The 25052-nt window shown below is 42.5% G+C and overlaps 1 protein-coding gene across 6 annotated transcripts in view; it reads left to right on the forward strand.

Annotated features, from left to right (window-relative positions):
• LOC140479185 (alpha-1,4-N-acetylglucosaminyltransferase-like) overlaps nt 1-23629 on the forward strand; it is a 50562-nt gene extending 26933 nt beyond the window's left edge. For 4 of the 6 annotated variants that reach the window (XM_072573210.1, XM_072573209.1, XM_072573211.1 and 1 more), the window contains 2 exons: nt 7012-7439; nt 14829-23629. In XM_072573210.1, the coding sequence (XP_072429311.1) occupies nt 7032-7439; nt 14829-15419 (999 nt within the window). In that variant the 5' untranslated portion in view covers nt 7012-7031 and the 3' untranslated portion in view covers nt 15420-23629. Of the gene's footprint in view, nt 1-4566; nt 5051-7011; nt 7440-14828 lie in introns of those variants that run through there. The other 2 variants (XM_072573212.1, XR_011960957.1) reach the window with 2 other exon arrangements.
• Nucleotides 23630-25052: the final 1423 nt, after the last annotated feature.

The raw sequence follows: 25052 nt of genomic DNA on the forward strand, positions 1-25052 counted from the left end.
GTAAATGTAGGGGTATGGGTGGGTTGTGCTTCGGCGGGTCGGTGTGGACTTGTTGGGCCGAAGGGCCTGTTTCCACACTGTAAGTAATCTGATCTAATCTAATCTAATCTAATGTAAGCATCATAATTCTAGCAGCATTCCCAGTATTCTAAACATCATGCTGAAGCACAAAAAGACTTAATATACAATCTTACAGAAATAATCCCGCGCTCGCGTCACCACTGTATAATTAGTTACTCAAAGTCTCTTTAGTCTGAGTTTCAGCGGATCTTGCATTGATTCGGCTGTCCAGACTTCTTCCTCCACGGGAGGGTCCACTGGCCCTTTGATCCGAGTGTAGCGAGTCCAGCCTTTCTCTGCTGTCCTTATCGCTGTTTCAGGGGTCAAAAGAGCCTGGTTAGGCCCTTCCCAGTCCGGCTGCAATTTAGTCTCTGTCCATGATTTTACTAAGATTCAATCGCCCGGCTGGATGGGATGAACGGTTGAATTCAAGGGGTGGAGTCTGTGCCAATAAACCCTGTTTCCTGAGGAAAAACAAAGAAGAGGACAAGCCCAGTATATACTTCTTTAAAAACAAATCTTTAGTTTCGAGAATTGGCAATTCTCCATTCGTTCCCAAGTAAGGTAATCCAAATAAGATTTCATAGGGGGATAGTCCCAAGTCTTTCCTTGGGGCTGTTCATACTCGCAAGAGAGCTATAGGTAAATATTTGGTCCAAGGGAGTCTGGTTTCTATTATCAATTTAGAGAGCTGTCGTTTGAGTGTTTAGTTCATTCTCTCAACCCTTCCCGATGATGGCGGGTGCCATGGAGTATGGAACTCCCAGGAAATTCCCAACCCTTTCGTTACCCCCTGTAACACTTTAGAGGTAAAGTGAGTTCCTTGGTCGGAATCTATACGATTCACTAGCCCATATCGGGGAATTATGTGCTCCGATATTGTTTTAGACACTCCACTCGCAGTGGCAGTAGCTAGGGGGTATGCCTCAACCCAACCAGATAAATGATCTACTATGACTAGCATATATTTTAGTCTCCCTATCCTGGGGAGTTCAGTATAATCTACTTGTATACTCTGGAAAGGTCTCAATCCTGGGTCTCTTCCTCCCGGGGTCTGTTTTCTCAAGACTTTCTTATTTACCTTTCTGCATATGATGCATCCCTCACATATTTGTTTAGTAATTGTATATATTCCTTTACATCCATATTCCCTAAGAACTAAATCACACATTGCTTGTACTCCCCAATGGCTGCCTTGGTGTAGGATAGCCATAATCTCTCACATCATCATTTTGTTTAACATTCTCCTTCCATCAGGTAACATCCAATGCCCGTCTGCTGTTTTTACAGCCCCTAAATCTCTCAATTCTTTTTCTTCGCTTCCAGTAAATATAGGAACTTCTGGAGGACCTGGGACAGTAGGTATTAGGGAATGAATCACCACTTCTTGTGGGTTCAGGGCGGCTTCCCTAGCCACTTCATCGGCTAATCTATTTCCCCTAACCTCTGGTTCATTACCTTTCTGATGACCATTTACATGCACTACTGCTATTTCTCGGGAGAGTAATAGGGATTCCAAGACTCGTTTAATCAATTCTTCATGTACTAATTGCTTCCCCCACCTCTGGGTTAATACTCCCAAAGCCGCTCCCTTATCCACGGTAGCAAAGAGGTGGAAAGGTTTATCTAGGGAAGGTAAGGCTAACATGGGGGCATGGATCAGATCTCTTTTGCCTCATCATCCCAACTTTGACATTTTGGTTCCCCCTGTAATAGTTTGAGATATAATTTCTTAGTCTTCTGTGCATAGGAATCAATCCACAATCTGCAATAACCCGTGAGACCCAAAAATTTGTGTAACTCCCGTTTAGTGCTGGGCAGCGGCATTCCCACTATTCCCTCTATCCGTTCCGGGCTTATCTTTCGCTTTCCCTCACTAACTAAATGTCCCAAGTATTTCACTTCTTGCTCCACATATTGTAGTTTGTTTTTAGATACCCTCAGTCCCTGCTGACCCAGGAAATTCAATAATTTGTTAGTGGCTTTTACTACTCTTTCTCTTCTTTTTCCTGTTACTAAGAGGTCGTCTACATACTGCAACAGGGTAGTCCCGTTGGGGCTGCTACACTTCTCCAATATTTGTTCTAACATCTGTCCAAATAAATTCAGGGAGACCGTAGACCCCTGGGGAACACAGTCCACCGGTATTGCTGTTTCTGTCCTGTCTTAGGGTCTTCCCACTCAAAGGCAAACAAATTCCTACCTTCCTCCGCCAAGGGACAAGCCCAAAAGACATCCTTTAAATCCATCACACTAAACCATTTGTGGTCATGAGGGATCTTACTTAATAACGTATAGGGGTTTGGCACCACTAGATGCCTGATCTGTACTATTCGATTTAATGTTCTCAAATCCTGCTCCAATCGATAAGTTCCATCGGATTTCTGCACTGGTAGTATTGGGGTATTATAAGGAGACATACATGGCTCCAACAGTCCATCTCTAATCAATCCTTCAATTACTGGCTGCAGTCCTCGTTTACCTTCTATGGAAATAGGATATTGTCACTCACAGACAATGTCCCCTTCCCTTTTTAAATTTACTTCAAGGGGAGAGATCTGTAGTTTTCCACAATTCCCCTCCCTAGCCCATACAATAAGGTCTATCTGTCTCTCCACATCCTCTGTCAACATTGCCTTTGTACAACTAATTCTTTTTCCTGAATGCCAATCCCCAGTCCTAAGAGGATAATTAAATATCTCCCTAATCAGGGAGAGATTATATATTCCTATATCAGGGATATACAGCAGTTCCCCTGTGACCCTATCCTTAGGACCTTCTATCATCATAGGTTCAAATACTGGAACAGTAAAGCCTTCCCCTTTTACCCCCGAAACAGTAATTGACCATGTCGACGTTTCTACTTTCTTTGGTTTAAACTTCAGCGATGACCGTGCTGCCCCCGTATCTACTAGGAAGACTACCTCTTCCCTACAGGGTCCCACCTTCAGGTTTATCAAGGGTTCCTGGTGGGCCCCCGAGGGCAGGAACCCCTGACACCCCTATTCTTCATCAAAATTCATAAGTGGAATTGCCCTCTCTTCCCTTTTCAGAGCCGGACACTCCCGCTTAAAATACCCTATCTTTCCACAATATTAGCATCCTGCCTGTGGAGACCTCCAGCTCTGCCCCTGTCGCTCGAACCCTCTATCATATGCTCCCCCTTGTCCTCTCCCTCTCCCTTTTCCTCTCTGTCCTACATGCTGCCACCCGCCGCTCCGATTGCTCAATATTGGTTCCATTCTTTTCTTAACTACCTCATCAACCGTAGCTACCATCATTTCACCTTCTGTTTTTGTCGCTCATCCTCTCTCTTTACAAACACTTTCTGTGCCTCTCTTAACAAATCATCTAATGGCTCTTCACTCCACCCTTCTATCTTCTGTATCTTTCTCTGTATGTCTGGTCATGCCTTTGTCACAAAAATGTACTTTCAAAAGACCCTGTGCCACTGGGTTCTCAGGGTTCATTCCAGAATATTTCCATATTGAGTCTCTTAATCTCTGCAAAAAAAGCTGAAGGAGTCTCCTCTTTCTCCTGTCTAACTTCAAAGACTTTAGTCAAATTCTGTGACTTTGGAACTGCCTCTCTTATTCCTTTTAGAACCAGGTCTTTCAATTCCCTCATTCCTCCTTAATGCTCTGGGTTTTGATCTTCCCACTGGGGGTCTCTGAGGGGAAACTTCGTCTCTCCCTGTCCAGCATTCCCATCTCCAATGGGGTGTTCCCTGTCCCATATTTTAATGGCTGATCCCCATATAAGTCTCCTTTCTTCCCCAGTAAATAGTATATTCAAAATAGACATTAACTCAGCCCAGGTATACAGACTGGGCCCCAAAAATTGATCAATTTGTTCAGACAACCCTACCGGATCCTCAACCAGGACCTTCATTTCTTTTTTAAATGTTCTGACCTCCCCACTGCTGAGGGGGGCACTCACAAACCCAATCTCTTTGTCCCGTATTGGATCCTCCTGAAGGGAATAAGTCATTACGTTCTTCCCCTTTTTCTTTTTTAAAGAAATATTGCAATATTTCTAGCTCCCCATAACTTCAAACACCAATTCATCAATTCATGCTTGACTAACTTTAAAGCCTGTTCCAAACTTGTAAATATATTTATATATTTACGTTCATTTATTCAGTATTTAATATTTAAAATGTAAAATGCATATAGTTCTCAATTTTGAAATCCACTGTAATCACCCAGTTTTAGTCCCTTTAATTTAAATCCAAAATTAGTTTTCTTAAGTTGTGCTGACCAATCATTGCTCAATTACAATACTATAGATCGTGAAATAATCAGAGCTGCCTTAAAAGAATTTGTCTATTCAAGTTTAAAAATAACTTCTAATGCATGAACAATGGGCGAATCCAAGGTCACAGATATTAACCATAGAATTTTGTTTTTACTACAATCTAATGTTGAACTGAAACTTCAACTGTCCTCCATAAATCACTTTTATGTAAAGATAAAAGAGATTAGTTAGAAACTGATAGTAAGGCAGTCATGACCTGTAAGAAGAACAGGAGTTATCATTCTTTTTCTCATAATCTCTATAGAATCCTTAACCTTTAAAGAAATCATCTTAAGTTTCCATAATAAAAATCAGATTCAAAACAGTCCCGGAACTCAAGCTCCAGGGAATAAAACGCAAACATTCAATCACCAACAAACAAATGTGCATTCAAACCAAATCACAAAGGGTTAAATTTTCTACCAGCTGTACAGCTCTTTTCTCTCTCTCTCTCTCTCTCTCTCTCTCTCTCTCTCTCTCTCTCTCTCTCTCTCTCTCTCTCACACTCATTGACAAATAAATTCAGATATTTACAAACCCAGTCTTCGTCCGATCTGTATTTTGGCCGGAAGACGGCGGGATGAAGAATGAATTCCTTAGTCCATACGAAGCAACAATATTTAATCATCTTTTTCCCTTGTACAAGTATTATTTTGCCAATTCCACAACATCCTTCCCAAAGGACTTTCTGGAGGTATGTTGTAAGGGGCCCCGCCTCCATTTCCATTGCCTTTTCCTTCTTTTGTTTTCCCGGAGGCTTTTTCCTTACCCACGGCACAACCCATATTGAGTTCCTTCGTTAGTCCCTTATTAACTACTAAAACTCAATCCCGGCCACCAAGGCAATACTTAAAAGTCAATGTTCATACCTTGGTCTGTGCACAGAGTTGCCTGGCCCCTTTGTGCCGTATTGTCTATCGAGCTCCTATCACTGTCTGATTCAGATGTCTCTCTTGTGGGATTTCTTGCTATTTTCAATGAGTTGGTGGCCCTTATTTCTTAAAAAAAAAAGAGGGAGAGAGGAATTCTCTCCCAATGCAAGGAAGCTCATCCATTCGTGTTGCCTGTGTCCATTTTGAAGTTGATAGCAGCTGACCCCATTGTGACAAATTTTAATCTCATAGAAACCAACGAAATAGGAACAGGAATAGGCCATTTAACCCTTCAAACGTGCTCCTCCAATCAATATGGTCATGGCTGATCATCCAACTCAGTTCCTGCTTTCTCCTCATACCCTTTGATCTCTTTAGCCCTAAGAATTATATCTAACTCCTTCTTGATAACTGTTGCAAAGTTGGGTAGAGTCATTCTAGATTGGGAGACAAAAAGTAAGAATTCGGTGTTTGTAAAATTGTAAAATGGGAAAAGTGCTGCATGGTCCCTTTTAAAAGAGAGTCCTTTTTTTTTAAATGCGTACCATTTAAAATGAAAGCACAGAGAGAGCCCAAACTGAATCATTTTGTATCTAAAAGCCATACAGTTAGCAGGCCAAGTGGCAGTTTTTACCAAGACAATGGGCTTTTGAATTTAGCCAATCAATTTGAGCCAGGAAATTAGATACCAAAAACCTGTTAAATTTAAATCTGATGGTTTTGATAACATTAGAAGTGATCCTAGTGTAAGATATATTGGTATGTCATCAAGGGTATAGAGGAGGGGGCTGTTGGATAAGGACCCCAGATGAAGCTGCTGTCCGCCAGGTACTCTCGCGCTGTGTGTGTGTGTGTGTGTGTGTGTGTGTGTGTGTGTGTGTGTGTGTGTGTGAACTCCGCTCTCACTGGCTCCTCTGTGTATTAGAGAAAGCACCATCTAAATAACCATGGTACCAATGACAGAGAGGGCATTCCTGATGGAAGAATCAACTGATAGAGTACAAAACGTTCTGGAAGACACGTAACCTGGCTGAAATTTTGAGAGACTAAATTCTGCTTTTGTTATATGAATGAGACTCTTATTTATTGGAATAGGATACCATTAGAATCTTGTTCTGTTCGGGAATACGTAGTGGTTAGAAGGGTGTTTTTTTTGGGACTGTTGATAGTTTAGTCAATTTGTTCACTGTTAGAGCTAGATAAATAAATTGTTACTTGTTGATTTTAAAGTGAGTATGAATGATTGATTTATTTTATTTAACAACTAGAAGTTGCTGAAAAGCAGGTTACATAATTTTTCTCTTTTTTTTACAGATTACAAGGCAAGGCATTCTTTCTTGTGTGTTTCAGTTTTAGTTCTCGGGATGGGGGGGATGTCAACATCTGCTTTGTAACGATAATAGTCAATATTTTGGCCTCAACCGCTTTCTATGGCAGAGAATTCCTGAGAATCTGGTTGTTGCCAAAATGTTAAATGTTTACTAACATGGTGAAGTCATGATTTGGAGATGTGATGTGTTACGATTGAGACCTCCACTATCACCTGATGAAGGAGCGTCGCTCCAAAAGCTAGTGTGCTTTCAATTAAACCTGTTGGGCTATAACCTGGTGTTGTGTGATTTTTAACTTTATGGTGAAGTCAGGCTTTCATGTCTGTCTTCTGGAATTTGGAATTCTGCCAGTTTATATTGAAGGTTCCTTGTCATTTTGCTTTTGTCATGAAAAAGCCTGAGACCTTTTTTTATCTTTTCGCAAATCATCTCTTAATCTTTTCTTGTTTCAGCGCAACCTCTGCTCAAAACTATGAAGAAATTTAAGAAAGTGCTACTGGCTCTTCCTATTTTTGTAGTTCTCTGCCTTTATTTTTTCCACCATTTCTGCTCCTTGCTGACCTGCTATTCCAAGGAAGAAACCTCCTTGGATTTTGATCACTCAGCGCTCGTGAAAGCTCCTGGGATTATGTTTGTGGAGACCACTGACCGTGTGGAGCCCTCGCCACTTGCTGTTTGCTCAGTGGAGTCAGCCAGTCTGAGAAACCCTGACAAACATGTTTATTACTTCCTGAAAGGATTCAGTGGGAACCTGTCGCACTACCCACACTCACAGTATGAAGCTATTCGAGTGCTCTCTTTATTGAGAAATGTCACTGTTTTCCCTCTGAGGCTGAGAGCGCTGTTTCGCGAGACCCCGCTGAACTCCTGGTACGAACAGGTAAGGAGAGTCAAGCGGATTAAGCTATTAGTCAGTGCCCTAGTTTCCTCAATAATACTCTTGACCCTGAATTAGCAAATGTGAGTACAAGTCCCCACTTAAAAATTCAATGGCAGGACAAGGGTGTCGCTAGCTAGACCCAGCATTTATTGCCCATCCTTAATGGCCCAGAGGGCAAGTAAAAGTCACCCACATTGCTGTGGCACAGGAGTCACATGTCGAATGTGAAATAAAGGACATTGGTAAACCAGACAGGCTTTTCCTGACAATTGGCCATGGTTTCGTCATTGTTAAACTATCAATTCCAGATTTTTATTGAATGCAAATTTGACCGTGTTGTGGTGGGATTTGAATCCAGGTCCCTGGAACATTACCTGCGTTTCTGTATCAATGGACCATTTAATAATGCCACTGGGGCCCATCACCTCTCTAATTTCCGAGACTTGAGTGTATAATCTGTGCTGACACTCCAATGCAGTCCTGAGGGTTTGCTGCAGTGTTGACAGTGCAGTTCTTTAGTTGGTCTGTTTAAACCAAAGTCTTGTCCATGCTCTTGGGTGGGTGGGAAAGATTCTGTTTTTTTTTAAGAAGGATAATGAAGAAGGTCTTTGGTACGCTTGTCTTTATTGGTCGGTGCACTGAACATAAAAGTTGGGAGGTCACGTCACGGCTGTACAGGATATTGGTAAGGCCACTTTTGGAATACTGTGTTTGATTCTGGTCTCCCTGCTATCGGAAAGATGTTAAATTTGAAAGATTTCAGAAAAGGATGTTGCGGGGATTAGAAGGTTTGATCTATAGTGAGAAGCTGAATACACTGGAACTATTTTCCCTGGAGTGTCACAGGCTGAGGGGTGACCTTTTATACAGGATTATAAAATCAAGAGGGGCACGGATAGTGTGAATAGTCCAGGTCTTTTTTTTTCCCAGGGTAGGGACATTGGGTTTAATATAAATTTTAGATTAGATTAGATTACTTAGTGTGGAAACAGGCCCTTCGGCCCAACAAGTCCACACCGACCCGCCGAAGCGTATACCACTAAGACCCATACTCCTACGTTTACCCCTTCACCTAACACTACGGGCAATTTAGCATGGCCAATTCACCTAACCTGCACATTTTTGGATTGTGGGAGGAAACCGGAGCACCCGGAGGAAACCCACGCAGACACGGGGAGAATGTGCGGAGTTCGCACAGAGTCGCCTGAGGCGGGAATTGAACCCGGGTCTCTGGCGCTGTGAGGCAGCAGTGCTAACCACTGTGCCACCGTGCCGCCCATAAGAGGGGAAACTATTTTAAAAAGGACTTAAGAGGTAATTTTTTCCCACAGAGGATAGTGTGTTATGGAGTGAACTGCCAGAGGAAGTGGTGGAGACTGGAACAATGATCACATTTAAGAGATTTGGATGGTTATGTGAATATGAAGGGCTTAGAGGAGTATGGGCCAATGCTGGTAAATGGGACTAGATTAATTTAGGGTATGTGGTCTGCATGGACAAGTTGGACTGAAGGGTCTGTTTCTGTGTTGTACATCTCTATGACTCTTAGAGCTTATTCCAGGTGTGTTGGTCTGACAATCTGTCTTGGGGATGGTGGTTCAAAAATAAATATTGATCCAGGCATTGGGTGGAGCCCTTTTTCTTGTGTTTGTAAGCCTGGTTTACGTGTTACAGTCCTTCAGTCACTGAGGGTGGGAGAACCCATGGCTATCCTTTATGGTTTGTCCTATCTGAAGTAACTATAGACCATGGTGTGTTACAGGTGCATGGAATTACTGGTGGAAGTGAAGATCAATGAAGTGGTTTGTCCTATGAAGAGTGCAGTAAGACCACCTGTAACAGATGCTTCCTTTCCCTTACCTGACATGTAAAGGAAGATTCTAGTAAATTGTTTGGGGGGGGGGGGGGGGTCACATTGCTCAGCATCATTTGGATTAGAGCACATCCTGCACAGGACCAGCCTACTGCACCTGCACTGGGGTGGCACGGTAGCTCAGTGGTTAGCACTGCTGCCCCACAGCACCAGGGACCCAGTTCGATTCCAGCCTTGGGCAACTGCATGGTGTTTGCAAATTCTGCCTGTGTCTGCGTGGGTTTCCTCCCACAATCCAAAGATGTGCCGGTCAGGTTAATTGGCCATGTTAAATTGCCCATAGTGTTAGGTACATTAGTCAGGGGTAAGTATAGATTAGGGGAATTGGTCTGGGTGGGTTACTCTTCGGAGGGTCAGTGTGGTCTTGTTGGGCCGAAGGGCCTGTTTCCATGCTGTAGGGAATTTAATCTCTCTCAAGTCCTCTTCGTGCTATTGGTCCACATTAACTTTCCTCCTGATTATTTTTCCCTCTGTACAGCACTCCACATGCTACAGGACCCTTGAAATGACTGCATGACCACGTAACTTAGAGGGCACCCGTTGTCCAGATGAGATTGAAGCTGATGATGTTGTGCCTTTCCAAGATCGTAGCGCTGACAAAGTAGGCAGTGTTCAGGCTCCTTGACCCATCCACTCCAGGCGGCAGCTTCTTCCCTTTATCGTTACCCTTTTTGTCGCTCTTTCATTTTCTTTATCATCTTCCTGTTGGGAGCGACAGAGAAGGGGACATCATGGAGGAGAATGGTTGGAGTGGGGCATTGGCAAGGTGGCGGCCTGGCCAGAGGCTCCTGGTTGCAGTAGGCCCAGAGCAGAGTGTCCTGGTTATCTGTGAGGCTGTGGCAGCAGCTCCTAGTTGTGGTAAACCCAGAGCTCCTGATTGTGGGGTCAGTATGGGACCCAGCATCGTGGGTCTTCACTGAAGTGGGCCCAGCAGCAAAGCAATGGTGCTGAAAGAATGGTAGGGGCGATGGAGGTGTCATTGGTCAGCCAGCTCAGAACTCGTGGAATAAAGTGGTGCTCTTTCAGCAGTATTTTCTAATTCTTAAACTATACAAAATGGCGCTGGATTGTGGAGGCAGTTGAAGCTTTCCACTGTGTTGCTCATCGCAGGGAACAACTGACAATTAATCATCATTTATTCATTACAGTCAAATTTGCCACAAGTCGTGATCATTTGACCTTCTGTTGTGGCTGTGCGTTTCAATCCATGGGGAAGCAGGCCCCGTCCGCACATGGTGCATTGCAGACAATGGAAACATTGAAATAAACACTTTTGCAAAATACTCCTGTTGGTTATTGCCTCTTATGCATCAGGTGTACTAGCCAGGCTGATCTCCCCACACACAGCCTCAATACATTGATTCCCTAGGCTCGATTCAATGTGTGCATTGAAGCTGTAATCCCATCTCCGGTTGGAAACAGGGATGAATTCCCTAACATAGTCTTTTGATCCAATTTCAAACGGCCTGCTGAAAAGGGCATTATGAGTAGTCAGTTGGTCATTGCTAACTGCAGTGCGAGGTGTGTCGAACTGTTTCTGATTTGTTTTATGATCAGGGGCAGCATTGCAATGCTGTGTGATTTTTTTTTTCTTCCCACCCCAACCTTGTTCATTCTGTTTCCAGTCCTGAGCTGATGGGTCAGGGACATAATGGCAGGTGATGTATACTGGGAGCCATGGTTCTGCACACTGGAGACTCCGTGTCTGATATTTTCACAGGACAGAAGCAGAAGTGGAATTGGACAACTCCCTGGGTCACTAAGGTGCCCTTCAGGACCACACTGCTAACCTCCCTCTATATGAGGAAGAGGAACCAAGGTGTCAGCTCCCAGCTCAGCTGGTCAGATGCCAATCAGAAGGGAATTTCCTGGAAAGGAAGTAAAAGGTGACACCACTCCTCCCTGTTGTCCCATGAAATGCAAGCAACCTGCTAGACAATGTCACAGCCAACAAAACTGAAAGAAAAACCGCTTTTCCAGGTAGGGATCTGACTCGATTCTTTTAAACTGCAAGTTTATTCAATGCTATTCCCATGCACCAGGGGACAGGAAGAGCACATCGTGAAATATACAGTAAAACTCTTTCTACTCTTAAAAGAGGAAGTCAAAAATAATAATGAAAAGAGGCCCCCACTGGGGTACTGTATCATTAGAAAACACAAATTTCTATTTGAATGGAACTGGAAGCTGGCTGTTAATTTTGGGCTGTATGTATCGCTGGGGAGGCCAGCATTTAGTGTCCACCCCTAACTGCCCTTGAAGGTGCTGAATTGCTACACTGAACTGCTGCATACGACAGCGGTATTACTTTTACAATTACTGTCTGAGATGGAGGCAGTCTGTAAATTCCTGACATTTGTTAATGATATGTGACAACATAGGATTTAAAAAGAAAACCAGACATGGTCTGCAAAATGGTACAGTTTCTATAATGTGATAAAGTCTGGCTACGCAAGTGGGCAAGCAAATGACAGATGGAGTTTTACTTTTGTTGATTTTGGTGTCATAGAATCATAGAGATGTACAGCATGGAAACAGACCCTTCGGTCCAACCTGTCCATGCTGACCAGATATCCCAACCAATCTAGTCCCACCTGCCAGCACCCAGCCCATATCCCTCCAACCCCTTCCTATTCAGTGTCTTTTAATGTAAAAAGAAATCAAAGAGAAAAGTAATTGCATGATGACTAAGTTTGGGAACTAAATATTCCAGGGAATGATGTCGTCTTTTTTTAAAGTTATGATAGGGTATATGAGGTGGTGGGCTGCAGGAGGACAGTTGGCAGAGGAGACTTGACCTGATATATCACACACAATAAGCAGGAGGTAGAGTCAGTCATGGGCAATAAGAAACACCGAGACAGAAGAGAGTAATCGGGGTAGTTCATAGGCCTCTATAATTGAGTCTATCTGGTTTCATCCCTTCTTAGACTCTTTAATCCAAACCTGGTCATCTGTCTTTTTTATTTGATTTGATTTATTATTGTCACATGGACTGAGGTACAGTGAAATGTTTTGTTTTGCGTACAGTACAGACAGATCATGCTATATAAAGTGTATTCGGGTAATAAGAACAGAGCAAGGAATAGAGTGTTACTGTCGCAGAGAAGGTGTACAAAGAGTGAGATTGACATTTTAATTTTAAAACTTGAGGGGTCTATTCAAAAGTCTAATAATGGGGAAGAAGCTGTTCTTGAATCTGTTGGTACTTATATTTTAAAGCATTTGTATCATCTGCCCGACAGAAGAAGTTGAAGAGATTGACTGATTGGGGTGGAAGGGGTCTTTTGATGATGGCTGCCTTTCCAAGACAGTGGGACATATAGATAGACAATGGATGGAAGGTTGGCTGGCCTGATGGACTGGGTTGTATTCATTATTCTCTGCAGCTTCTTGTGGTGCTGAACAGAGCAATTGCCATACCAAGCTGTGATGCATCCAGATAGAATGCTTTCGATGGTGCCCCTACGGGGTAAGAGTCTTTATGGACATGTAGAGGCATTGTTAGTGCTTTCCGGACCATCAAATCAATGTGTGTGGATTTAATCAGATTGTTGGTGATCTGGGAACTTGACGCTCTCGACCATCTCCACTTCGGCACCCTTGATGGTAGAGGGCGTGCCCATCTTGCTTCTTGATGTCAATGACCAGCTCTTTAATTTTGCTGATGTTGAGGGAGAGATTGTTATCTTTACACCACACCACCAAGCACTCTAACTCTTGCCAGTATTCTGCCTGGTCCTTGTTTGAGATCTGGCCTACAGTGATGGTGTTGTCAGTGAACCTATTGATACAGTTAGAAGGACATTTGGCCACAGAGTCGTGAGTATACAGGGAGTATAGTAAGAGGCTGAGTACACCTCCTTGGGGGGGAGGGCACCATGTTGAGGATAGTCACGGAAGAGGTTCTGTTGTCTGACCTCACTGATTATGGTCTGCAGGTCAGGACGTTGAGCCATTTCATCCAGAGTGCTCGGGTTACAACTTCGATTCACTACAGCACACAATTTCCTTGCCCTTGGTTGAATTGATTCAGTCAATAAGATGTTCCATTTTTTAAAATGGCAAGCTGGCTGCCTTTCGCTTGCCTGTGTTATGCAAGCTCCCTTCATGCTAGAATAGTTGTCAGTTCCCGTGGTGTTTTCCTTTTTTGATTTACTGATCATTCAAAATGCTTGCCCCACGAAGATTGAATGTGGTGAGGCCAAGTGTTCAACAACAGTTTTGTGCTCCCTTACCCTGTTTCTCACGTTTGGAAGTTCATATGTGTAGATCTTGTTGCTTTGTCACTAGGACTGTTTCCACTCCCCCTCCCCCTCCCCCTCCCCCTCCCCCCTCCCCCTCCCAACAGTCCACCAAAATAAAACTTCCTGGTATCTAGGAATGGGCTTTAGTAAAAGCAATGCAGCAAGCTCGTGTAGTGAACATCTCTCTCCCTCAGTCAAGATGAAAAAGGCATCAGTTTGAAAACTGAGTAAGGCTGCTGTTTATTTCAAAAACTCATTATTAATTCAACATGATTGTTGGTTTCATAATGCAAACCATTGCACCTGCCTTTCCAAACAACTGTTGGGTTAGATGTCAGGATCATATTCAAAGAGAGTCACAGCATGGACCCTTTGGTCCAACCAGTCCATGCTGACCATAATCCCAAACTAAACCAGTCCCACTTGCTTGCGCTTGGCCCATATCCCTCCAAACATGTCTTACTCATGTATTTATCCAAATATCATCCACTACTTTCTCTGGAAATTCATTCTGCACACAGACCACTCTGTTATTTTTTAGAAAAGTTGCCCCCCCCATGTCTATTTAAAATATTTATCCTCTCCTCTTGAAATCCCCCACCTTTTTGGCAAGCAGCACCTTCTCTATACCTCTTATGATTTTATAAACCTCTATAAGGTCACCTCTTAACCTCCTATGGTCGAGTGGGAAAAAAAAAAATTCCAGCCTCTCCTTTATACTTCAAGCCCTCCATTCCCAGGATTCCTGATGAAGAGCTTATGCATGAAACGTCAACTTTCCTGCTCCTCAGATGCTGCCTGCCCAGCTGTCCTTTTTCCAGCACCACACTCTTCGACTCTGATCTCCAGCATCTGCAGTCCTCCAGTCCCAGCAACACCCTGGTAAATCTTTTCTGAACCCTGTCCAGCTTAATAATATCCTTCCAATAACAGGGGAAACAGAACTAGATGAAATTCTGCTCCGTAGTAACAGAGCAAATTACTCTTTTCGCTGATTCCTTAGCTGTTGAGACTTTGTCCTGTTACATTCTCTCCCCTCTGTGATGGATGGATTCCTGTTACTAAACAACACACTGGAGGGCTCCTTGGAAAAGCCAGTAGCTTTAGGAAAAGGATCAGGAAAGGAAAGAATACTGGAAAAGAATTGATGTGGTAATGTCCAGTGACATGTTGGCACTCCTTGGCCCATAGTTTGAGTTCAACAGGTGCAGAACCACGAAAGAAGCATTTACTGAGAAACTAATCTTTGCCATTCTTTATAAATTTCAGGTAAATCCGTTTTGGGAGAAGTATTGGATACATGTGCTCGCTGATGCCTGTCGTTTAGCTCTGCTGTGGAAATATGGGGGCGTCTATCTGGACACTGATATCATCTCACTAAAGCCCTTAGAATTGCAAAACTTTCTCTGTGCTGAAGGATATCAGACAGCTAACAATGCAGCACTGGGATTTGAGAAGAACCATGAATTTATCTGGGAGTGTATGCAAGATTACGTCAGGAACTATGAGGGACGTACTTGGGGTTACCAGGGGCCGGCGCTGATGAGCAGAGTCTTGAAGCGTTGGTGCCAGTCTGACAATCTAGGCCAGTTTTTCAATCTACAATGCAAAGGTGTTTCCTATCTTTCACCCAACTATTTCTACCCCATCTCCTACACACATTGGGAAAGTTACTTCCAACGCTGGAAGAAGTCCAGTATTGAGACATTTTTCTCTGAGACGATAGGGGCGCATATCTGGAATTTTAAAAATGTCAGGCAACGAAAGCAAGTTATCACTGGTAGTGGAACACTAATAGAGTACTTCTTCTCTCAGCATTGCCCTATGACTTACAAATTGCTAATAAAACGAGTCAGTTGAAATCTGGCAGTTTTAGGAATTTAACTTTTGGCTGACAATGAAAATACCCCTCCCTCTTCTCACCCACCTCCCCGATGCCCTAACTATCATAGGCATTCCCCATTGGCATGTGCCCCTTGTTCCTACCCACATCTCTTTCTGACTTTAAGCCCCTAGCCTCTGTCTAAATTTGTCAGGTAATCTGTGGGAAACCAAACGAATGGCTTGCCAAGACCATGGCACGGGCTGTGCCGGATATTTCATCAGCTGAAAGCAGAAGGAAAGTATTTCCAACATCTGCCTGTAGGCCCTTTCAAAATGGCGGCAGCTACATTGCTGACATGGGTGGGAACATGATTTGCCCTCTTGGAAGCCTCTGGTGTCTAATGAGCACCAGGCCAGGTCAGTGAACTTTGATCTTGCTGAGCATTACCACAATGGCCTTATTGTCAAGCCTCATTTAAGCATGCACTTTATTAAAGTGGATTGACAAACTCAGTATCAGTGTATTGCAGCAGAGGCTGCACTGAGCTGATTGATTCAATTTCATGTATTACTGATTCTTCAATGTCTAGGTTTGGCTAACAGTCTGTATGTAACAGTGTTACTATTCTCCCCTCCACAGAATACATAAGCTTCAGTAAAGTTCCACACGGTGTGGTGACCAGTGATTTATTCTTGTGTAGCCAGGCAGTTCAGCTGTGGAAGGTCTCATCTTGACTCTGGTATTACTATTGACACAGGCTTATTTCCCAGATGGTGTGTTGGTGATTATGAAGTATAAGTGCATACTAGTTGCTGATTAGATTCCATACCCCCGACCATCCTTTGCTTCAGTAACTTGAAAGCAGTTACAATCTCCTTTCTACTTGAATATAGGCCCTCCCCGTGACCATAGAACATAGTGTTGCAAAAAAAACCTCTTAAGCTTTTGACATGTGAAAATTTAACATTGTTAAACATTCAAATCTGACCTCTACTTGCCTCAATCTGCCCCTCTAAGACCGTCAGTAAAGGGGGCAAGAGGAGAGAATTGCCTCTTCTGAACACCATAAAGCTGCCTTCTGTGCCCCTCTGATTAGACACCCCCACACCCCAATACAAGCCTCTGAACTCTCTTGTGCTTTTACCCTGGGCTCTCAGTTTCTCAAAATCCATGATCTTTGATCTTGGGAGTCCCTGTTGTGTTCTTCTGTTTTATTGCAAACAAGGGTGGGTAACACAATATGGAATCTTTGTTTGAAGTTAAGACAAATACACACATAATGGAAACAGGGTGGCTCTGTCAAACTGTATGACTGATGCAGTGTTTTGGGTACAGAGTAGACTACTTATTAACCACGCGGGGGTGGGGATAGTGCTGATCAGCTATTATGGAACGTCCTTGTAAGTTACAGGTAAATTATATATGGCAGTTCCCCTTTTTCCGTTTTATAAGTCAAAAGCTATTAACATTAAAAAAAAACTTTGTATTTGAACATATCATAATGCAAAGCAATAAATTTGAGTTTCTGAAGCATATTGGTAGCTTATTAATATGCCCAGACTCTTAATTTATGGCAATTTTGGTTCAAGGCTGTGGTATGCCTTCAAAATGTTGGTGGTTGTATGCTTACTTTTACCTTTTAGACTCTGTTCTATTTGCGATCTGGTCACGTTGTTCCAATTGGTCTGATTTTTCACATCCCTGTCATGATATTTGGTGTTGGTGCTTTGATGCATTCACTGATCTAGGTACACCTCAATAATTTCTGGGGATTGCACATGCTATCATGTTATAATTGGCCATTTTACTTCAGCAATGCATTACCGACACACTGGTTGTGATCATCTGTCATCTTTCCTTTTTTAATTAATCAAGGCATCGCCTTCTCCAAGAGAATATTAATGATGGAAAGGGTTTTTTTTTCCTTTTCTGCCACTTTTGCCATTCCACATTGTTTCTGCAGAATGATGAAGTTTATGAATTAGGACCGGGGCTACACACTCACGTTGGCCTGCGCTGTGCAGCTTCTTGATTTATTTTGAAGCACCTATTGGATGAGTTAATCCTATACCATGGATATGGCACTTTGTTAATGAGTGCTGCCTACTTTGACTTCTGAGTATCTAACTATAAGACACAGAAGCAGTGAGCAATTTGGTTTGACTATGTGCTGCTATCCATTAAAATCATAGATGATCTGCTAATCCACAACTGCACTTGACTGGGGCGGTGCGGTGCCCCCGTGGTTAGTGCTGCTGCCTCAGTATCAGGGATCCAGGTTTGATTCCAGCCTCTGGTGACTGTGTGGAGTTTGCACATTCTGCCCATGTCTGTGTGGGTTTGCTCTGGTTTCCTCCCACAGTCCAAAGATGTGCAGCTTGGGTGAATTGGCCCATAGTGTTCTGGGATGTGTAGATTAGGTGCAGTAGTCAGGGGTAAATGTAGAAGATGAGTTTGGGTGGATACTCTTTAGAGGGTCAGTATGAACTTGTTGGGCCGAAGGACCTGTTTCCACACTGTAAGGATTCTATTCTATTCTAGTCTTGACTGCCTTATTGTTCCTTTATTTGGTTAAAACTGTGTCTATCTCAGCATTGAGTATACTTAATAACCCAACCTCTACAGCCTTCTGCAATAAATAATTCCATTCTTAGAGAAGAAATTTCTCCTCATCTGTCTTTCAAAGGATTTTTTTTTTACTAATCCTTTTGGTCTGAGACTATTCCACTGGGGAACCAACCCTGTCAAGTCCCTGAAGAATTTTGTTTTAACAAGGTCACCTCTCATTCTTCTAACCTCTCTAGGAGTTCAAGCCTAACCTACTCAATGTCTCCTCATGAGAAGGTCCCTTCGTACCCAAACCTTCTCAGGACTGCCTTCAGCGCCACTATATCTTTCATTGGATAAGAGGCCTAAAGCAGTTCAGTGTATTCCAGCTGTAGTCTGACCAGTGCCTTGTGTAGTTTTTGTAAGACCTCCCTATTTTGTGCTATATTTTGAAATGAAGGCAAAGAATTCATTTACCTTCCTGATCACTTGTTGAACATAAATCACAGAATGATAACTTCCATACGGATAGACCTCAAATCCCCCTGTTGTCTAGCTTTTTGCAGTCTATCAACATTTAAATAATATTCAGCTCTTCCTCTTCCTGCCAAAGTGCATAACTTCTCATTTCTCCACTTTTATATTCCATCTGCCAAGATTTTGCCTGTTCATTTAACCTGTTTGTATGCTTCTGCTGACTGTTATCGCACTACTTGCTTCCCACCTATTTTTGTCATCCGTAAAGTTGACTGTAGTACATTCATTCTCCACATCCTAGTCATTAATATCTATTGTATATAATTGTGGCCCCCAGCACTGATCCCTGTAGCATCCCACTAGATACAGGTTGCCATTCCAGAAAATGCCTCCCTGTTTTCTATTAGTTAGCCAGTCCTGTGTTCACACTAAATATTACTCCCAAGACTAGGGGCTCTGATTACATAGCCTTATGTGAGGTCCCTTGTTGATCCAAATATATTATAGTTATAGAAGTCCACGGTTCAGAAAAAAACATCTTAGGCCCTGTGAATCTGTGCTGGGAAAAAAACAATAATTTGTGAGTAATATGGATAACCTTACACTTTCCCATATTGCGCTCTCTCTACCAGACCTTTGCTTACTCGTTTTAACATGGAGGTCTACGGCACTGAAAAAGGCCCATTGAGACTGTGCTGGTCTAAAACAGCCATTGAACAATTCAAATCTCATCTTCCAGCACTTGGCCCACAGCCTTGTAGCCTTGGCATCACAAGTAAACATCTAAATACTTATGAAATATAATGAGGGTTTCTGCCTGTATCACCCATGCAGGCATTGAGTTCCAGATTCCCACCACCCTCTGCAGTTTGTCCAATCATTCTTCTTAACTGAAACTCTCTCGCCCAGGCAACAACCTGGTAAATCTCCTCTGCATCCTCTCCAATGGTATTCTGCACCCCAACTGCCACTACCTCATAATGTGGATTCCAGAATTATACACCGTACTTCACCTGTGGCCTAATCAATGTTTTATACAGTTGCAGCATAACCTCCCTCCTCTCAAACCCAATGCTTCAACTAATAAAGGCAAGTATCCCACAGGCCTCCTTAACCGCTTTACCCACCTGCCCTGATACTTTATGGGACCAGTGTACATGTACCCTAGGGTCTCTCTGATCCATGGTGCTACCCAGCATTCTATCATTCATCATCTATTCTCTTTTGTCGTATGATCGGATCTACTGATTCACTTTATCCATCCTGTTTGTTACTTAGAGAATTGTAATAAATGTGTCAAGTATTATTTCTTCTGTGAATCCATGTTAACTCTTATTGTGTATTTCTAAATGGTCTGCTACTGCATGTTTTAATAATATTTTTAACATTTCAGTGACTAATGTTAAGCTAACTGGCATAGAGTTGGATGTTTTTCTGTCTTTTTTTTTTGTAAAAGTAATGCTACACTGGCAGTTTTCCAATCCTCTGGGACGACTTCAGACTCTAAGCATTTTTCAAAGATTATGACCAGTGCACCCATTATCTCTGCAGCTACCTCCTATCAATTCTACAATACTTCCCGAGTGCTTTTTCTTATTGTCTTAATTGTCTTATTTCTACCCCTACTTTTTAAGCCCCTTGATGATTTAGTATTTTTGGAGTCATATTAATGTCTTCTACTGTGAAGATTAATGCAAAGTGTCCCATCAGCTCTTTTGCCACTTTATAGTTCCCATTATTGACTCCTTTTTTAGACATGGCTGTGGAAATAATGTTCACTTTGAAAGTATCACTTCCTTTTTTATATGGTTGACTGTATTACTTGCAAGTTTTATTTTCTCATTTGTGGTCATATTTTTTGGTTTTTAAAACTTTCCAGGTCCCTTGGCTTACCTGTAATCTTTGCCACATGATATGTTTATTCCTTTCAATTTGACTCTGCTCTTCGTGATTCATGATTGATTTATCCCATGAATCTTTCTTCCTTACTGATATATTTGCTGACTGTGAGTCAAAAACTATTTTGAGCATTTTTCCATTGTTGCCGTAACTGCATTTCTTGATAAGCTCCTTTCCCAGTACATTCCAGCCAATTCTGCCCTCATTCCTGTGCTTATTCCATAAATTTAGCACCCAATTTTCTTTCACTCAAACTGAATGCTAAATTTTACCCAGGTATGACTTCTGTTCTCTTGGGAATCTTTTATTCTGAGTAATCTTATTAAACCTGCCTCACTGCACATTAGTCTCAGTCACGTCAGCATAAGGAGGGAGGAAGTGTTAGGTATTCGAAAAGGCATTAAGATTGACAAGTCCCCAGATCCACATGGGATCTATCCCAGGCTACTGAGGGAAGTGAGAGAGGAAATAGTGGAGACCTTAACAGATGTCTTTGCAGCATCCTTGAACACAGGTGAGGTGCCGGAGGATTGGAGAATTGCTTATGTTGTCCCCTTGTTTAAGAAGGGGAGCAGGGATAATCTAGGTAATTATAGACCGGTGTGCCTGATGTCAGTGGTAGGGAAGCTGCTGGATAAGATACGGAGGGGTAGAATCTATACCCATTTGGAAGAATATGGACTTATCAATGATAGACAGCATGATTTTGTGCAGGGAAGGTCATGTGTTACCAACTTAATGGCATTCTTTGAGGACGTGATGAAGTTGATTGAGGGAAGGGCTGTAGATGTCATATACATGGACTTCAGTAAGGCATTTGATAAGGTTCCCATGGTAGGCTGATGGAGAAAGTGAAGTTACATGGGGCCCAGATTGGAGTAGCTAGATGGATAGAGAACTGGCTGGGCAACAGGAGACAGAGTAGTAGTGAAAGGGAGTTTCTCAAAATGGAGAACTGTGATCAATGGTGTTCCACGGGGATCTTTGCTGGGACCACTGTTGTTTGTGATATACATAAATGATCTGGAGGAATGTATAAGCGTTCAGATTAGCAAGTTTGCAGATGACAATAAGATTTTGTTGAGTAGCAGATAATGTCAGAGAGTACAGCAGAATATAGATTAGAGAGTTGGGCAGAGCAATGGCATATGGAATTCAATCCGGGCAAATGCGAGAAAATTTTAGAAGATCCAGTTCAAGAGTGAACTATATAGTAAGTGGAAATGCCCTGGGGAAAACTGATGCACAGAGAGATCTGGGTGTTCAGGTCCACTGTTCCCTGAAGGTGGAAATGCAGTTCAATAGAGTAGTCAAGAATTAGAGTAGTCATATGGCATGCTTTCCTTCATTGAATGAGGTGTTGAGTACGAGAGTTAGGTCAGGTTACAATTGTGTAAGATTTTGGTTCGGCCGCATTTTGAATACTGCATACAGTTCTGGTCCCAACATTACCAAAAGGGTGTGGATACTTTGGAGAGGGTGCAGAGAAGATTTGCCAGGATGTTGCCTGGTATAAGAGGGTGCTAGCTATGAAGACTGGTCGAGTAGATTGGGATAATTTTCATTAGGAAGATGGAGGTTGAGTGGGGACCTAATTTGAGGTCTACAAAATCATGAGAGGTACAGACAGGGTGGATAGCAAGAAGCTTTTCCCCCAGAGTGGAAAACTCAATTACTAGGAGTCACGAGTTCAAGCTGCGAAGGGAAAAGATAAGGGAGATACGTGTGGAAAGCCCTTTACACAGAGGGTGGTGGGTGCTTGGAATACGTTGCCAGCTGAGGTGGTAGGGGCCAGCCCAATAGCATCATTTGAGATGTATCTAGACAGATACATGAATGGGCAGAAAGCAGAGGGATACAGATCCTTAGAAAATAGGCGACAGGTTTAGACAGAGGGTATGGATCAGCACAGGCTTGGAGGGGCGAAGGGCCTGTTCCTGTGTAGTAATTTTCTTTGTTCTTTATTACCAGATGCAAATTTGTCAGATCATTGGTCTTATCAACAACATATTTTCAAGGAATCTCTTAACTATGTTCTATGAATTCTTTCTCATGGGTACCTTTTGTTTAATTTTATTTTCCCAATCTATGTGAAGATTAAAGCCTCTCATGGTGAATCAAATGCCTTTTACATGTGCTGTCATTGGTCTCTTAATCTATCCTCTATAACATATGAGGAAAGACTGGATCAATTGGGCTTGTACTCACTAGAACTTAGAAGAATAGGGGAAGGGGATCTCATAGAAACATATAAAATCCTGATCAGATTGGACAGAGCTAGATGTGAGAAGAATGTTCCTGATGTTGGGGAAGTCAAAAGCTAAGGGTCGCAGTCCGAGAATAAGGGGTAAGTCATTCAGCACTGATTTGATGAATAATTTCTTTACTCAGATTTATGGGCCTGTGGAATTCTCTCCCACAGGAAGCTACTGGGGGCAGTTCATTCGACACATTCAAGAGGGAGCTGGTCATGGCCCTTGTGGCTAAAGGGACCAAGGGGTATGGAGAGAAAGTGGGAGTGGGATACTGAGATTGCATGAATCAGCCATGATCATATTGAGTGGTGGTGCAGGCTGCAAGGGCTGAATGGCCTACTCCTGCACCTATTTTCTATCTTTCTCTCCTACCGAACAGCTACAGTAAGTGGCTGGTGCACTACTGCCACCAATGTCATCTTCCCCTTGTTATTTCTTACCTCCATCCATATGATACATCATCTGATCCTAGATCATGTTTACTATCATGCTTATTGTATCTTGAATTAACAAAACTGTGCTACCACCCTTTGCTTCCTGTCTGTCCTTTTGAATAGTCATCATACCGCTTCATATTTACGTCCCAGCTTTGATCTCCTTGGAACCACATCTCAGAATTGACTCTAAGCTCACGTCCATTAACGTCTAATTGTGGTGCTAATTCATTGGTCTTGTTCCCATTTACTGTGTTCATTTAAGTAACAAGCCATCAATTGTCTTTTAACCAATTTACTCTCTTGTACCCTATTTGCTGCCATGAGATGCTGCCCCCTCCTGTCCACTCCTGTATGATTATCAAAATAGTTATCTGGCAATGCCGCTATATCTTTTTGCATTTTAGGCCACTCCTTTCCTAACTACACTCCTAAAATTGGTTTAAAGCCTTTTTCGATAACTCTACTTATTCAATTCATCAGGACACTGGGCTGGGCTCTGCCTAAACTTTAGAAGCTGATGTCTTACACTGAACTGTCCCTACTGAGTCTGTTGTTTGCTCTGCATCTGCCTTATGAAAAAGTGACTATTGCCTATCTCTCAGAAGTTCCAATAAACTTTTCATTTACAAACTTGTGCAAAATACTGGTCTTTCTGTCATACCTGAGAGTTTTGAGATCTTTCTTCTCAGTGTTTCAATAGCTTGTGACACACAATGATGTGACATTGATATTGTCTATGTCATCCCTTGGACTTTTTTGGGGCAGTGATAGTGTTTCTATCTCTGAGCTGGGAGACCCAGGTTTTAGTCCTAAGCTGCTCCAGAGGAGTGTAATAACATAGTCTTACAGCACGGAAACAGACCCTTCACCCCAAACAGTCCATGCTGATGAAAATCCCAACCTAAACTAGTCCCCTCTGCCTGCTCCTGGCCCATGTTCCGGTAAACCTTTTCAATTTGTGTACTTATCCAAGTGGCTTTTAACTCCTTCCCCGGCGACTTTTTTTGGAGAAAACATTTAATTTACAGGCAAATTTTTTTTTATTGCTGTTTTTATCGTATTTTTAATGCTGATTATGGAAATAACTTTTGTTTTTATCTATTTCCAATATTTTACTTGAAATTTATTTTGAAGGTACCATTTTCGGCAAAAAAAAAATTGGTCTTTCAAGTAGTCCATCTTTCGACCAGTTCATTTCTTGATCTGACATTTTCACAATATCCCCCAAGCATTTTCAAGGTGAAAAACACACAAATTTCTGCCTTTGTTACAGGGTGCCACATACAATCTCTTTCTCCAATTTGTTCAGCAAAGTGGTTAGTTTCGTCCACAACTCGATCAATAATTCTGTTGTCACATAAAAGACTTTAAAAAAATCCAAAGGAGTCATTTCAGCTGTATCTTGATCAATTGATATTCCAGGATTTCCAGTGAATGGGAAGCGTGGTGGTGGAGGAAGCATGCATTCTTCTGACACCACATGTCGACACCAAATTCCCTCCTTCCCTCCTTCCCTCCTCCTCCCTTGCAGACTCATCTGAAGTATCCACGCTTCTAAGCAGCTGGGCGTAATGTGTAAAAAAAAAAGAAAAACCGAATGGCAGTGTGCGCCCAAAAGCGGTACGTCAACAGTTCTTGCAATGCCTGAGGCAGAAGAGACACAGCTACCAGATGTATGAGTCACCGAGTATACTCGTTTCTAGCTGAGAAGGGCTCAGAAATGCCGAGAATTGACGTATAAACTCATCTGTGGCTGTTTTTGAAATTATGTTTTGGACGAGTTTACTCGTCGCACTCTGCAAAAGACAAATTGGGTAAAGACAAGTTAGCTCGTCTTTGCCAGGTAAGGGGTTAAACACTAACTGTGCCCACAGTGTCTCAGTGATAAATCCCTCCGAGTCGCCAGCTAACTGGTAGGGTTATTAAGAAGGTGCATGATGTGTTGGTTTTCAGTAGCAAGGCAATTGATTTTTAAGACCTGGGAGGTCATGCTGCAGCTGTATAAGTTCTGGTTAGACCACACTTCGAATGTTGTGTTATATTCTGGTCACCT

This window comes from Chiloscyllium punctatum, chromosome 6 (assembly GCF_047496795.1).
Source record: "Chiloscyllium punctatum isolate Juve2018m chromosome 6, sChiPun1.3, whole genome shotgun sequence".
Lineage (NCBI taxonomy): Eukaryota > Metazoa > Chordata > Chondrichthyes > Orectolobiformes > Hemiscylliidae > Chiloscyllium > Chiloscyllium punctatum.